The 16,908-nt window shown below is 41.7% G+C and overlaps 1 protein-coding gene across 2 annotated transcripts; it reads right to left on the reverse strand.

Moving 5' to 3' along the window:
- Window positions 1–570: 570 nt before the first annotated feature.
- dync1li2 (dynein, cytoplasmic 1, light intermediate chain 2) lies at window positions 571–15,387 on the reverse strand. Of its 2 annotated transcripts, none has more exons than XM_083691287.1 (13): window positions 15,247–15,387; window positions 14,302–14,375; window positions 13,820–13,936; window positions 13,504–13,734; window positions 9,044–9,210; window positions 7,398–7,491; window positions 7,089–7,224; window positions 6,870–6,981; window positions 6,675–6,734; window positions 5,943–5,987; window positions 5,591–5,708; window positions 4,637–4,771; window positions 571–3,986 (listed from the first exon to the last, which is right to left on the reverse strand). In XM_083691287.1, the coding sequence occupies exons 1-13, from the start codon at window positions 15,339–15,341 to the stop codon at window positions 3,970–3,972; spliced, it is 1,401 nt and encodes a 466-aa protein (XP_083547413.1). In that variant the 5' UTR covers window positions 15,342–15,387; the 3' UTR covers window positions 571–3,969. The 2 variants fall into 2 exon arrangements, with proteins under 2 accessions (XP_083547413.1, XP_083547412.1); XM_083691286.1 differs by having other exon boundaries at window positions 571–3,991.
- Between the last annotated feature and the right edge of the window lie 1,521 nt (window positions 15,388–16,908).

Here is a 16,908-nt window from a genome sequence, read left to right on the forward strand (position 1 = left end):
AAACACGTCTGAAGTATCCATAGGCCGTATAAAGTAGGCTATTTATGCTTTAAAAGTGATCTCGTTTAAAGTGGGACCCATAATAACATAATACACAGGTACAAACAAGAGTGTGAATATAATCCTAGTATGTTATATGTCCAGTTCTTTTTGTCAGATCTCTTCATTATTATATTTGGGGCTGGGTGAGAAAGATTCAGAAACACATTGCATGTAGAAGTACCATTGGGTCGCACGTGAGAGAGAACTACTGCACTTCCCCTCTTATTGCCTAGGTGACGTTAAAGCCTTTGCACTGAGGGTGCAATCCTCGAATCATCGCGCAAATTTACCATTGACATCAATGCAAGATTTACGCGAAAGTGGGATTTTACGCGCGCGGACCTCGGGTACGTAAATGGGTAAGGATTCCACCTTGACTGAAAATCACTTGATATTCTCAATTGAACTTGGCACCAAAGGGCCATGTTCGGTGCTGATGACACTGGTGCAGAGAATTGAGGAGGATACTAGAGACAAAGAGGTGCAGACAGTAATTGAAAGTCAAATAAACGGTAACCAGAGTCTGGATTCTTTGTTTTATTGAAGCCAGGGCTGACAGACACTTTCCTTATCTTTGTCGGCACAAAAAGCGAGATTCCACATAGCTGCATACTGCTTCATGTTAAAGCCATACAGTCACACTCATCTGAATATGTCCAGGACACAAACACAGTCCCTCCATGTGGTTAAAAGGTTTTCATATCCTGAATAAAAGGACTGGAAGCAAAAGCTTTTTAAATCTCTTATATGTATACTTTTAATAGGACTGAAGGCATATCACTAAGATTATGATGTACAGAGCAGTCACTTCCAACTTAAGCTTGAATAAAATGTTACAAGATCTTTTGGTCATCAAATCTGGGAAATATCCAATCTCAACTGAGAAAAACATGCAAATTTGAGTGGCAGGAGAGTACTTTTCCTTGTACTTGCCAAACATGGTGACTTCTGCAGCATAGTAAGGTTTCTCCTACTAATCATTAATTCAATTATGCAGATGTGTTGCACGTGTAGAGACATCTGTGTGCTAGGCCCATTCAAGGGCTGGTTCAATAATTGCTAGACTGTTACCACCCTAAGGACAGCTGTCCAATATCATCTGGATAAATTAATACTTGCCAACAAACCATTTTTGTGCAGGAAATTTAACAGATTGAAACTAAAGGGGATGCACTGAAATGGGCAGGAAGGACACCTGAAAAACCAGGGAGCATTTCTATAATTAATCTGGAGATTTTCTTCAAACATCCATAACGTCCTCTTTTCCTAAAGATAGAACGTGTCCCCGGTCTAGATTTATTTTAAAGTCTGGAGCATAATTGACCACCAGGGACATCTGTATTATGCTGTAAATCCAGAAAATAATTACATATTCTGTGTGTGTGTATTACACTAGTATGAGCAATTCAACAATACACTTGCAGAGAAGAACAGTATGTATTCTGTAGCCTCAAACTCTAAATGAAAGTGCTTATTTAAACATAAGAGAATACTCCTGGCTATCCAATATTGTGCTTCAAGTTCAGCAAAAGATCATAGATGCTCATTTCTGCCCAGTGAAGATAATAACAATAAGCGATTCATTTTGATAGAATAAAAATCCATAGCGGTTCATTTCTCTTATTCTGACAACAGATTAGTTCATGCAAAAAGAAAGTAGACTCTGCACACCTTGTGGTTTTTCCCTTACAGAGCAATACAAAGACACAGAGTTAAACCCCTACTTGAGTTGCCAGGCCAAGTACACAGACCACCTCAGAATCTACTTTGGAATGATGGGTGCTCAAGGCAAAGCCTGGGGAGATCACCTGGGAATCACACAGGAGAGAGACTATGTACACAAACAGAACACACTAATTTCTGCATCTTTGGTTCCAGGTTCCAATTCTCTGTTGTTTCCTTTTGTTGCTGTTGCTTTAAATGGCAAGTAGCTGCTCTTTCTCATGTTATTAATGTTAATTGTCAGTAACCATAGACTAAGTTGGGGCCTAGGTAGATTTGAGAATGACCACCTAACTTATTTCAGAGAGGTTTGAATATGGTCAATTTGTCACAAAACCTTGAATAACCTTACCAATCTTACAGATAATTTGATATGGTACAGTATTAGAGTGGATAAAATCGTTGAAAAGGAACACAAAAAAACAAAAAAACATTGACAGAACGTTGAAGGACAATTTAACAACCTACTAAGAAACACAAGCAAAGGCTGATATATTGACTACGATCTACCCTGAGTGAAAGCAGGGTGCACAGAATGACAAATTGTGAACTGTACATTGAAGGCAAAAAGTCAACATTGTCAATGGGCACTGAAGAAGATCACACGAAAGATCTGTGGACATAGCAGTTTCCTACTGGGACGCATCTCTACAACTACATTGTGTAGAATCGGGAATGTTTAGCCTGACCTGCTAAGAGTAAAAAAACAACTTTTGAAACTGAAAAAGAACAGAAATGTTATCTTTAAGGATAACCCATTTCATTAAAAATCATAGTAATTGATTTCCATATGATTTGGCCACACAAGCGAGTGGTTCGAACCACACAAGTGTTCATCTGGGGGGGGGGGGGGGGGGGGGGGGGACAAACTCTCTAAACTTGTGGCTATTTCTAAGAATCTGCAGCTAAATACCTTTACAATTAATAGACAAGAAAGAAAGGCATTCTCCCTATTGCTCAACTGAACAATGTAATCTAGGCCACCGAAGTAAGCAAAATTTCATTTGAAACATTATGCAAAGACCACAGACTTGTTATACAAAAAATAAAACTAAATAAATTACTTGAATTTCAGAATTGGACAAAAAACCTTTTACCATTGGTGCTACAGTGCATTTCCTCTTTAAATAGACAAGCACCTCTACTATGACACAAACAGTTTAATGTGCCAGGCACTTGGGAGTTATAGTAGGAAAGATGCTGCCCCACCCCCTCCCCAAACACACACCTGCAGCCAAAAGAAGCGCTCTCGTTGCAAAACTCCACACTTGCCAATCCCAACCATATTCATTTTATCCAAGACGTTTCTTCATAATTTTGTTAAAAGAATTGTATTTTTTTCCTTACAAAATCAAACCAAAGCTTGAATTGCAATTTTGCTTATATTTACAGAATCCTTAGAGATGACTACTTGGGCCTGCCATTCAGCAGGCAGACACGGGTTGCTATCAGCTGTATTTGTCACATTAGTGTCATGACGTGAGAGGAGTTTAACATGTTATGAGATATAGCTAAACGTTTAATCAGTAAACGGTGCAGAAAAAATAGAAAATAAAAGAAAGATTTTTTTTTTTATATAAATACATCAGTATCGTATCTCTAACTTTTTTACATACTACATACGCTTGCAAGTATTTTCATTTTTTTTAAATGAATATATTTAGGGTTTTTTATCGCAACCGCTTTCCTTCCATGGGATTAGCTGAACAAGAGGCCACAGCACTTTTTCCAGTCGTGAGCGAGGGTGTTTCCCCCAGCGAACCGGGGGCCTTGCAGACCAGGGGATTTTGGCTGGCTCTCGGGGAGTGTGTACACACATGACTTCACCTGACATCCCCCGCAAAATTACCTTTTCAATTGAAGAAAAAAAAATAAGGATAAGCACAGCAAAGTCTTCAACCTTCCTCTCCAACACACACTTTTCTCTCCCCCATCCCACCGAAAAACCAAGAATATCTGATAGCATCTCAAACTCATTTGGCGAAATCACTGTCTGTTGCTGACTGGTATACACATTGGGAATTTGGTCATATTTCATTTGTTTGTTTTTATGCTTGTGTACATGTTTTTTTTGTTTTTCCAGGGTATTTGCAGTGGACAATGCTGCTGTTTTGTGTTCACGCTTCGTTCTCCGTCGGTGGTGTGTTGTTTGCTGAAACCATGGCGTCCGGTTTGCGAGTCATTCTATCCAGCTCTGCCTGGACGTCAGTCAAAACCGGCTTCTGCCCTTAGAAAAAGACAGAGAGAACAGAAAGTAATCTCCTGTAGCTTCTGTGTGAGGCCAATAATAAAACAAGTGAAAGTTATGGCCAGCAAGCAGATGGAGTTGGATGCGACATGGTCTCATGCTGGAGCTCGGTAGCATGACGCCATAGATGCGCACATGCAGAACCATTTATGGAACACTCAACACGTTTGCATGCATATCCTTTGGGTTCAGTTTCAAACCAACTATTAGCTGTTACACAAGGACATGTCAGTATGCTGGGAAAATGGGAGGATGGGTTAATAACATTTTAAACAAAGAAAAAAGAAGAAATAAAGCAAGATGTGATGTTTTAGAGGTGGGTTTGTGGTTGTGACATCCAGCCCAGAGCAGATACAGTAAATTTCATAGGCTGAGGTTCTATCATGCATACAGGCCTTGCACCAGTTCCTCCAGTGTCACAGGGGGGAATGGAACTCTTCCCCTCCTCTCTCAGACCTGCCAAGTACTCCCTTTACTCCCTCTCTCTCTGTCTGTCTCGGGCTCTATGGGGTAAAACCTCCAGACAAAAGCAAGGCCCAAAGGCAACAACAAGAGGCAACTGAACCCACAGTGGAGGCCAGGCCAGGCCCGAAAGAGGGTAGTCCAGCCTGAAGTTGACCATACCTGTTTTCTTGGCTGATCCCTGCACCCCTGCTCCTGCTGCTCCAGTCCCGCTGCCTGGACTCCCGGGGGAGCCCGTCTTTTTACTCAACAGGCTGTTGAAGAAGTTGGCCAGCACTCCCTCGTTGGCTGCTGCCCCTGAGGGATAAACAGAGACGCGTGTCACTTAAGAGGCAAAGGAGATTTATGTCACCTGCCTGACTGCTGGAATGCAACAGTTACTGTTGGTATAATCATGCTATTCCTTTCATTAAAGATAAAAACATAATCAATGCACACACAGCAACAACATTCTTCCGGAAAGCATGCATACTACATTTCATTTCATACACTGGTCAGTCCGTCAGTGTTTTCCTTTAGGATTAACTGCCCAACCACAGAATTCAATCTCAAGTTTTCTTTTAGTGTATCCAATTCCCCCCCAACATGTCCTTGCCAACAGCAATCAACTTCGACCACCGCAGGGTGGTGGTTGCAGGTCTCAATTAAATCAGGTTTAATTTAAGCATATCTATTCCTGCTGGTATGGGCTCCTCTCCCACTGAGCTTAATGATGGAGAAAATGTCAATATTTCTTCACAAGCAAGGCCAGCAGAGGCGTGCAGGAATCCATTGTTTGGGGAATTATTTCAATAGCTACCTCAGGGGGGCAGAGTTACACAGTTCTGCACTTAAACATCTGACATCCATAATAAAATTACAACCAGTTCTCATGTATGGTTTAGGGAATTATGTATTGTTGTTTATTATCATTACGTTGTTCACATATCCGTATGTTCAGGGAATTATCTTCATATCCACCTGGAGGGCAGTGTTACATAAGAGCCAGTAAAAGCGTATCAGCTCATACATGTTACATAAGAGCTCATACATGTTTCTATACATGATTTTCCATGGTTCTCTGGAGTCACATACAAACCCAGGTTGAGATAAAAGGGTGGGCATTCACATTTTTACCTTTCATGTTGGGGTCAGGTTTCTTGACTGATGTCATTGGTGAGACACTGGCCACGTTGGTTGGGCCTGTGCGGCCCGTGGGCCGAGGAGAGCCAGAGGCAGTCCGTCCAGGAGACTCCTAAAAATCAGAGAGAGAGACATAAGTACCAACACATGGTACATGCTTGCACGTGCATACACCCACATGTATAGAGAGGAGACAGACTGTTATGTTTGCCTAATGAAAAGCTTACATGTTATAGTAGGCAACTCTAGCAACTATTGGTGAGATTGTCATCATTGGCCAATAAGGTGTGGTCAGGACAGAGGCATAAGAAGAAAGAAAAGGTGTGATGGATGTTATCACACTTACTGTTGTTCCTCTTGTTGGTGTGGCCGGCTGCTTGGCCAACAAAGACTTGGGAAAAGAAAATAAGAAAAGACATTTCATAGGTCAATATATTAATTTTCATTCACACTTACTATTCCAGGAACACTGGGTCTAGTGCACTTCTCTTCTTGCCAGACAACATTTGAATCATACCAGTGAATGTGAGCTTGAATTTCTATTTTAAGATGTTCAAACCCTTTCAAATTCCTTGATATACTTTCTTGCAGCAGAGTCTACTCCTAGGATTAATAGAAAAAACATGGATGGATACTAGGAGTATGAACTAAAGAGGGACTGATGCTAAGAGGGACTAATGTGCAGGGTGAGAAGGACATGCTCTTCACCCTGAGGCAACCATGTGAAATCTTGCAGAAACAAGCCTCTTTCGCCCAACTAAAGCTCTGGGAGTTTTGTGATTTCTGATTTGCCTGTGTGGGTGTGTGGGTGTGTGGGTGTGTGGGTGTGTGGGTGTGTGGGTGTGTGGGTGTGTGGGTGTGTGGGTGTGTGGGTGTGCAGAGGAGGAAATAGGCTTTGATGCCTGGGCAGGGCTAATAAAATGGAATGGGCTCCACTGTCCACAATTATAGCTTTGAACAAAACCAGGAATTTGTTCTACTCATTGCCCATCTTTAGAAGTGAGGAAAACATATTGGAATGGCAAACATAACAGGCATCCTTGACTGCATTTTCTAGAATATAAACAAATGGCTGTACCTGTTGCTTCATCAGGAACACCTGCTCGTCCTCTGCATTTACTTCCTTATCATGAACCAGCTATAGAGAGAGAAAGAGAGAGACCATGGGAAAAGTGGGGTAAAGAGAGATTAAATGTCTGAATATAAAAATGACTTAAACTTAGATTAAATATCAAAACTTTGAGTCAAGTTTCACAAGAGGCTCTTATCCTACCTTCCGTACTGGAGGTTTCATAATGAAGTCCTCGAAAGGGTCTTCAGGTCTCACTGTTGAGAAATTTTCATGCAAAATCCCAATCTTCTTCTCATTGTCCCACCCAGATGGACTAAGGAAAGAAAAGTTGTTTGATATTCGGCCAATGACCAGTACCCTTAATTTCCTACTACATTGCTATATAAATTAAATTCTAAGGAAATCAGAGTAAAAACATACATGAAAACAGCATCCTTCTCCACCACTAAGGCAGGCGTGGTGAACTGGAAGTCATATATTTTGTGCACTATGTATTTATAGAGGAGGTCCAGGTTCTTCTCCTCTTTGGCAGAGGTGTAAATCAAGGCAGCTCCATCTGTCAGACTAGGTTGAGGAACATTAAGTGACATGGAGAGACATGGGGATGAATGTTTCAGGGAAAGATAAGAGACAGGGGGATGAGCGTTTCAGTAGAAAGGACAGGACACAGGGATGAGTGTTTGGAAAGGATAGGAGACAGGGGGACGGATGTTTCAGCTGAAAGGATACACTGTAAGCAGAATCGTCGGATGTGGGACTGGATGAAGTCCAAGTGCTCCTCTCTGTAGTCATGCTCCTTCTCTAAGACACTGACTGCGTCACACTGCACAGAGAGCGAGAAAGAGGGGGGGGTTATTACAGCTGAAACAAGAATGCAGAGAAGAATGATTAGCATTGGCTAAAGCTAACTTTGCTCTACTTCTCTCCTGCTATGTCGTAATGACCTACTTTTTTCCGTTCGCTCAGATGGATTTCATTTTAAAGCATACAATGTTTGCAAGGATGGATCCACCATGTGATAGTCGCCCAAACAGGGAAGACCACACTTCAGGAAGTGTATAGAATTGGGACACAACATAGGTCTGTCTCAGCCCCCAATCTTCCCTCACTTCCTCTTACCCTCCCCTTCCTGCTGCTTGTTTGCTACCCTTTCTACCTCTCCCTCCCTCCTCTCTCCCGCCTCAATAAAGCAGCAGTAAAACAGCCGGCCCCACCCTGTCACACAAACACAGAGACACTTCCAAACAGCATCCACTAGATGGGAACCTTGACAACAACAAAGGCTAGCTGAGTATGACTCAGGGAACGCCAGCAAGCCACTTCCTGAAATAAAAAATGGCTGTTGCAAACACAGTGGCAACTGGTTAAATATGCAGGAGCCCGTCATCAAATATAAATATCCTAGTGCCTCATTCAGTGGGACTTAGCATAAACTTTCAAAGCACTGGAATTTGGTGATGTCAGCCAATGTTCAATTCATCTTGAATTTGACTTAACAAGAACAAATCCCTATTTACAATGACAGCCAGGCAGGTGGTACTGAATTTAAAGGTTAAATTATCTTTTAAAAAAACATCACAAACCTTTGTATGCGTCACTTACTAGCATGCAGAATGGCATCCGTAATAATATCAAGGCTCTATTTATGCATCAGGTGTTGTTAGCCACAATTGGGGCTTTTCCACTGTCCCTTTTGGCACCAGTGTCACTGAACAATGGCTGGCTAACTGAACAATATGCTAGGTTTTGTGTAAATTTATAAAAATACTAATAATAAAAATAAATAAATAAATGCTGCACATTCAATCACACAACTCACTTGCTAGTTCCACGTTGCTAAGACATTCTCTGGAGACAGACTTGTTGATTCAGTTACAAGTAGTCATGCTGGTTTGAGGGTTAAACTTGTCGGGAAACGCATTTCCCAGACTAAGATCCCCTTGAAGTAAAACAGCCCTTCCCACCCTCAAGGAAGAGATAAGAACAACAATGTGCAGTGAATAGAGCACATTCACCTCAGTCCTCGTCACGATGAGCATGTGAAGTACTGATGATGGTAACATTGTGCTCTTTTGCAGCAGCCATTTCCTAGAGGGCCCTTGGACACTGCATAATGACAACCTTTCATGGAAGGAGGACTCTGCCTCACAGGCAAGGCGAAAAACTGAAAACTCAAGACTGTGGATGATCAGGCACCAAACATGAAAATAGACCACCCAGTGTAGACTACCAGCTGTGGGCCCATCTTATATTCAGTCTAGGGCTGCTAGAAACTTCTGGTACTTCACTTGACACTTTTTTGGTAGCTCTTTTTGATAGATGTTTAACAGTATTTCTTTCTGTACCTATAGGCCTACTCAGAAGGTGTCACTTACCTTTGTGCAAACTATTAGCACTGGAATGCCCAGGTTGTGTGTGAGTACGTTGTCCCCCAGCGGTAGCACCACGTCCTCATCATCGCCCCCTGCTGTGGGAGCCCGTCTCTGGGGAGAAGATGGGACAGCCTCCTCTGGCTCTGTGTACTCCTGGAAGGCCTTCACCACTGTGGGACAGACAGGTGATGGTAGGATCAGCTCAAGCAAAACGGACAGATTCGGAATTCCTAAACAACCTGGCCCTACCACCTCGGTACCATCCTGGATGAGTGTAAGCATTATGGTGAACATTTCAAAGCCTAAACTCAACTTAATTTGACAACAATTTACAGTATTATTTTACATGTTTAAGTTTTCCGAAATAATAAGAAAATGGCAATGAAAGTACAGAGATAAACCTTTATTTAAAACATTCCCATCAAATAAACGACAATAATCAATAATAACAAATTAATGACATTTGCTGTTATTTTAAGGCAATTCAACCTGTTTAAAAAGTCACAAAGTTAGTTTCACATGGAAAACATAGCAAAACTACAGTGCTCCCTCCTGTTGCAAGAGGATTGCGGGTAATGGTGAATTTCTGTTCTTAGTGTTGCATTATCTCACTAACCAATAACCTGTGATGTTGGTTTTTGTTTGATTCTGACTGTTACGTCTGTGCTCATGTTAATGCATGATCTGTGAAGTGTGTGCAAGTCTATAGGTGGGGCCCTCCAATTTTTTAATCCTTAAAATTGCTGCACATGGTCATAGATCTGAGGTGTCTTGTTGTCTTAGCAAGCCATCTATTGGTGGAGCAAGATCAAAATGTGATCTTTAAAACTCCATAACAGCTTAACTGTTAAAACTGACAAATACCACTTCCCAGTAGGGAATTATAATAACCATATTAAGACTGAACATGTGTAGGCTACACAATGATTTGTAATTTCTGTGAAATTCCATAGAATCTTCCATTACTTGAATGTTTATGCTGTCTATTTGAAGCAAATGAACAGGAATTATTAAAGTACTGAACATTACTTTATATTTACAGGTTTTCCATGTAATTGCATTTATGGTATTGTACCATAATTTTACTGCAATCTGCTGGAAACTCTGCTGCCAAGCATTGTGCAGTTATTTTACAGATTGATTTTTTACAGTGTGGGGTATGGATGATCAATATGTAAGTCTACAGAATGTAATAAAAATATTTCTAAGCCAATTAATTAATGTTGTTGAGATTCTACCAGCTTGTATGCAAAATGGGACTACCAGCCGATAACCCCCCAGCCTTTCACAATCTCTCTTTCCCAGACCTGTAGAGATGTGAGCTGATCTGACAGGAGCTCCTGCCTTCTCTAGGCTTAGGCCAAAACACTGTGTCTGTCCTCTTTCCCTGAATGAAATAAATATTAAAAGAAACCTTAAATCTTAAAAAAAACCTTTAAAAAAAAAGTGCGGACCAGCTACACAATTTTGGAGTTCTTTTACATTTCGGTCGACACACCTGTTCTGAGCGTAGTGGTCACAAGAAATGTCATAGTGTTTCAAGATATTAAAATGGCCAAACATGTCAAATTAAAAAAACTCCAGCAACCAAGGGATGGATTTTTCCCAACAACAGCTGTTCCCTGTATCACACAGAGGCTGGATGAGTAGTGGGAGACGGGAAAGGAACTTCCTCAGGAACCTCAGGAATGTGGATGACCCAGAGAGTCAGTGGTGCTCAGTCCATTACTTTCCTTCCGAACAGCACCCGATCATGAAGGATCCTCTGATGTAAGCTTCATCTGATTGCCTGCAGGGATCAGACTGCTTTTTCAGGCTCTGATCAGGGCCGGTTAAAGCTACAGGGGGCAGGCTGAGCCCGTGTGGAACAGTTACAACTAACAGAGAGAAAGCATTGAGGATTGTCCGGGAGGAGTATGGCTACTGCCTTTTTCTTTTAAACAATGTAACATTACATTTTGGTTTGCATCCAGCAACATAATGTGAGTTTGAAGTTTCAGTCTACAAATGAGCTCCCCATGTTCAAAAGCCTCGGTGCTCTATGAAATTAGGCATATTAACATTGTCTCCAAAAGCTTAAAATAATTGGTGATAAAAGTTAATCCTATGGTTTTATTCAATATACATGGAATTCAACTAGATTTTTTGTTTTGTTGGGGTGGCATTAAGTGCCTGTCTAAAGGACAGCAGTCAGTTTGGTCACCATTCTAAAAGTCATCTTTACGATTAGACTTCCACTTTCCTTCTTATGCAGCCACTGCTTCAATCATGGGCTGGAATATCTATCCATTGCTCCAAGTGCTTGCCCACTTAACTGTTCTACAAACCAAGGCGAGGTCAAATAGTGTTGCAGTGTACCAGCACTACTCTATACCTCTACAAATTGAAGTATATCAATATGATTTTGCACCTTATAAAGATTTTGCTTAAACAGCACTTAATGTTGTACAGGCCTAAATGTTGTACTTCCAAACTGACATAACTGTCGTCATAAAAATGAGCATGCATGCACACAGCCTACACATAGTAGCCAAACATTCAGTGGAGGCATACCAATAGTATCTGTGGTACTTGGTATCTGGCCGGTTGAAAATGGTAGAAGGCATTTTGTAGAGAAATAACCCTAATCCTAACTCTAACTTTTTTTTAAAAGAACATTGTTTTGTTTAATAGGCTACATAATGTTTTGTTGAAAAAGGAGGTAGCATTGCCAATACTCAATCAGCCGATTCAAGAAAAAATAGGCCTCAGTTTACAAAAACACTGCATCAGTGCACCTCTAACATTCAGCTCTTTGTTGCCCCAATGATTCTGATAAATAGCCAAATCATATGTCCATAATAGACAATTAACCACAGACACAGACATTATTCCCACTGTTGTGTGGAAACAACAAGAGACATTAATAGAAATCTGCTCATCTGTGTCATTGCTGTGGGTGACACAGCTAGGGCTGATCCTGCATTTTGACTTGGAGAGATTGCCAGCGATCGAGCTGTCCCAGTTTCAGACGGAGCCAGAACATCCTGCCTACTCCATATCCCTTCCCTGCTTATACGCTGGACTCTCTGTCAGAAGGAACCATGATGCAACACTGCTGTAACACCGGCCTGGAAGCAGGGCCCCCCCCTCCAGTTGTGTCTCACTAGTCCGCCATGTGCAGTAATGATGTCATTACTGACATTTTGAAAGATGAGTGTTGTCTGGATGACATGCCTCCCTGTTAAATTGGAAAGCTGCGGATGGACTGTGTATTTAACAAATGAGCTGGGAAGCCCTGGGAGAGGAGTGGGTCAGTGTGACTTACTGTAGGAGATCAACAAGTTATAACTAGGATTACCAACAAACACTCTTGGACAAAGTCAAGTTATTTACTTGCAAAACACAACTCTTGGGTTTTAATATCTGTGACTGCAACAGCTTTCCTCATTATGTGGAGCTATGTCATATCATGTGTCAAAATTGTCATTAACAATAGTTCAAGTAAATCACAGAGCCTCTGCGGAGTCCAAGCAAATAGATTAGGCCTATTCAAACTAGACTACCTCTCCATGATTAGGTACAGTTGTTACTGTATCTCTTTGTTGTATTATTGATTACTAAGCAATGTGCTGAAGCATCTTCAATTTACTTCCCCTTCCTCCTTCACACATTACAATGTTCAGTTTGTGGTTCTCCATTAGTGTTAGACGTTCAGAATAATCATAGAGGCCAACAATGGATAAGAGGACAAAAACAAGAGTGAACCCCATCTTTCTAACAAAAAGAAAGTGAAGTGATTAATTCCCACATCCAAGCATAGGTCTGATTTCCAAACCAAACAACGTCAATCTGCAGGGCATAGGCTTTTCTAAGCAAAGCAACCTTTACAAAACAAGCCTGCTCCATAGATCTCCCTTAGGCTACACTTTTAAGAGCATCTAGGGCCTAACTTCAGAGCACAAAAGACCAGTTCATGAAGGGAGAAATAATTTCGAAAATTAAGCGGAGCATTCAGTACATCAGAACCAGTGGTCGGCAGAGCTAGCCTTGGGTCACGACTCAGCTGAGAATCATGGGCCTCTCTGCTGACCTAGAAGCTTCCATGACAACATGTAATGTTACACTTCAGTTTCTGTGCTTTGCACTGTGCTTTCCTTCTCCATGAAAAGCCAGCCTGCATTAGCCCTGTAAATGTTATGCAACCTATCCATCTTTATGGCTCTACTGGATGCTGCTCAGTCTGCTGCAGGCAGCATTCCAAAACATACCGGCGTCAGCTGATCTACCAACATGCATTTCCCTGTGTAAAGGGCTCCACAGTGAAGTCCCCCCTCCCCAGGGGGGGGTCAGCATCTAAGAGCAACTTATAGGCACAAATGTCACCTCCACTGTCTGATACAGAAATATGAGATAAGCGGTCCTATGAAGGCCTTTGACAACTGACGGGTGAAGGAAATGGTAGATGACTCAGCAGCACTTACTCCTCTGCTCCAACTCTCTCATCTCTTCCGGGGGAATCTTGAGCTTGTCCACATGATCACGCAGCACGCTGGCCCACTTCTGGAGCGACTCCATGATGGTCCAGGGTCGGGACATGTCCGCCACAAACACTGCCAGGCTGTCGCTCAGCGAATCAGCCGACACGGCAAACTTGAGCAGGCCTTTGTGATACAGGTCCCCGTCCAGAATCCACACATTACAACGTGTGAGGTCTAGAAAGATGGAAAGAATTACCACAGTGTTCAACAAATTACAAAAAACATATAGCATATAACCCAGACTGCCATCTGAACTTACCATCTCGGTCCTCATCATGGACACTCAAGTAGAGATACTCCAGCCCTCTCCCTTTTTTATTGTGCTCCGCTCCTTGGAGTTTTGCCATGATAGTTGTCTTTCCTGACCCATCCTCTCCTGAACATGTAAGCACAACATTTATTTTAGACAAACATGGCTAAAAACTATTTTACATTGATATAGGCCTAGCTATCTTTGATACAACAACCCAAACCAAAATGCAAGTACCTTGTCAGCATAAAAGACTGAGCTTCATAACAATCATTAGATTAGTACGACTGAAAATACTCTAGTGCCATGCCTAATCATTGGATGAGTATTTGACTGAAAACATCTCTTTGGATTGATTGTACTCATGTCAAGTCTTTGTCTGCTGCAATTATGCAATCTCTCTTCAGATCTAACCTACTCCTTATCACCATCTAGTGCTGGTGGGATATGTGTTCAAACTTTCTGAAGGCTATGGTTGGTTTTAAACTTACCAAACACCAATATATTTTTGCCGGATGGCAACTTAGAACTTGAACGTGTTGAAACTTCACTGAGAATTGAAGTCCTGGGGAATGACAATTTAAGTGGTTATTCAACGCAGGTGTCTTTTGGATTTCCAAGATAGTAGCCCACGTGAGATAATGATGTCGCTGTCTGGCACTGCATCTCAAAAACGATATATAAGACATTGCGTGAGACAATAGCAACACAAGCCACTTAGATATCTAGTCACCCTGAATAGGGACGAATGATATTTGCACTGGCTAGTTCTGATTACTGATTCGTTAAGATAGCTACATCACAGATAGCCAACTAGCCTACATTGCTTAGGTAGTTGTTAGCTGAGTTGCAATGCAATTCACATAACGCTATTCAGACAAATAGGCTGCTGAGATGTCAACATCAACTTGACACTGACAGTTGTCAGCTGTCAGGTCAGCCAGATAGATTGTTTATCTGCTAGCTAACTAATAACATTACCACGGGGGATTGGCACCCATTTACCAAATAAAAAATTGTTATAAGCTAGATATCTTGGACTGAACCCGGAGTTACACAAGCTTGGTCCAGACATCACATCACAACCACAACGACACAGTCAATAGCTAGCTAGATGTGTTAGCTAGCTAGCCAGCAAGCTAGCCGGATGAGTAAGTTCATGATTTGTTGTACAAGTGGTGAACCGTTATTCGATTGTTGCCTTGCTAGCTATTTACGCTAATCAAGTAGTTAGTGATGCTGAAATGATAGAGAGCTAGCCGAACGGTAACTAACAATGTAACTATGTATAGCTAATAGCTAACTAGCTGTTTTGAAGGCATCCCGGGCCGGTTTTCGAAGAGCAGCCGGCAGTGACAAAGCAGATTGAGCAGGTCAGTTTAAAGCTTTCCACTAATGAAAATAGCACATCATACACAACGAGGACTTAAACTTACCAGAGGTTTTGTCCTTCCTCATCCTCGTTGTTATTCTCCATGGTGTCGCCTGCCCCGGCTGCGCCCAGGAGCTTCTTCTCCAGAACGGGAGCCATCTTCTTTCTACAACCACAAAGAGAGGGGCGCTACTTGGCCGCCCTAGGACCTTGTTCAGAGTGGGTGCACGTGATTTAAACTACAAGACATTCCGACGGTAAACGTTGCATGGCTCAACACGGAGAGAGAACTATGAGAGAGACACACAATGGTACTGGGAAATTGTCTTTAAAAACGCAGTATCAACATAATAGTCAAACACTAATGCCATAGTAATAGCAAGCATGCTTACTTACTTATACTAATAATTGCCAAGAATAAATTTCAGGCTGTGTGGACCAGACGGTCGCTTATCTATGTCTATGTAATTATAATATTCTTATTAAATATATGACAACGTATATCACTTTATGGTCAACCCCTCTCGAGTCTTTCCAGCGGCTCCGTGGAAATATCAGACGCAATAGACTGGTAAACGAAATCGAGTGCACCTTGCCTCTATCTTTTAAACAGACTCCGCCCAAAAACACTATGTACATACTGTTGTCATAAAAAGATTTTTTTTTTACAGCAAATGCAATGCAACAATAAATGATCAGTGAATTGTATTTGTGCTCAGGCATCATAACAGAAAGCTCTGTACGCGTTGGCTGGCATGATGTCATTCTACCCAAGTGGGTTGGAGGGGGGGGGGGGGGGGGGCTTCTTTTCGCTATTGTGCATTGTGCCTTTAACAACTGGTCGCGGGGCAGTTCTGCAGTTTAGCTCATAATACATTTGGTAATGTCTGGGGTAGGCAAAGTATGGAATTCTGACCGTGCATCAGCTGCTAAATCGAAAGAAAATTGACTGGGCAGACAACTAAAGTAGTGCCACCCAGTGGTATAATAAGATACATAATAAAAGTGAACTTTTTTGTAGAGAGTTCTAACTGAGGCTGCTGAGTGTACGCTGTAACTTTCATTGATGTGGAAAAGCAATTTGATACCTGCAATAATTGTGTTATGCCATTTGATTACCACATTCAAATTGTCTTTAAAACGCACAATACTACATCCACAGAAACTTTCACAGGATATTGTTATTTTGTTATTCTAGGCCTACTTGAAGCCTATCCTCAAAGGTAGCACATACTGTATATGCATAGGCCAAACATAAGCCTCTCCTTTCCCTTATTTAAAGAGTGATTTGGGCTCATGGCCATCGTGGTTAAATGCAGTCATGTGAGTAGGGTTTAAGTTTCAGATCCCCACCTACTGCAGCTATGGTGGCTACTATTCTTCCTGGAGTGCACTAACACACAACAAGAATCATACAATCACTACATTACACTTATTAAAGCAGGGGAAAAAACAGTAACACAAACAAGAAAAGAGGGTGGGGTGGTAGTGTGTGGGTGTGCTGTGGGTTTTGCAAGGTGGATAACAATGTTACCCAAGGGTGGGTAACATTTATGCTGATATGCTGATATCTTACAGCAGTAACATAAAACTAGTATGAAGTCAATGCTTTGGTGTAGGCCTAATATGGGTTTTATGGTTAAGCTTAGGGATGAGTAAGGAGGGTTTGTGGTTTGTTGGTGGGTGGATCTTAAAGTTTGTATGCATGCTGTGTTGTCTCATAATA

Source organism: Argentina silus (genome assembly GCF_951799395.1).
Source record: "Argentina silus genome assembly, chromosome: 2".
NCBI lineage: Eukaryota > Metazoa > Chordata > Actinopteri > Argentiniformes > Argentinidae > Argentina > Argentina silus.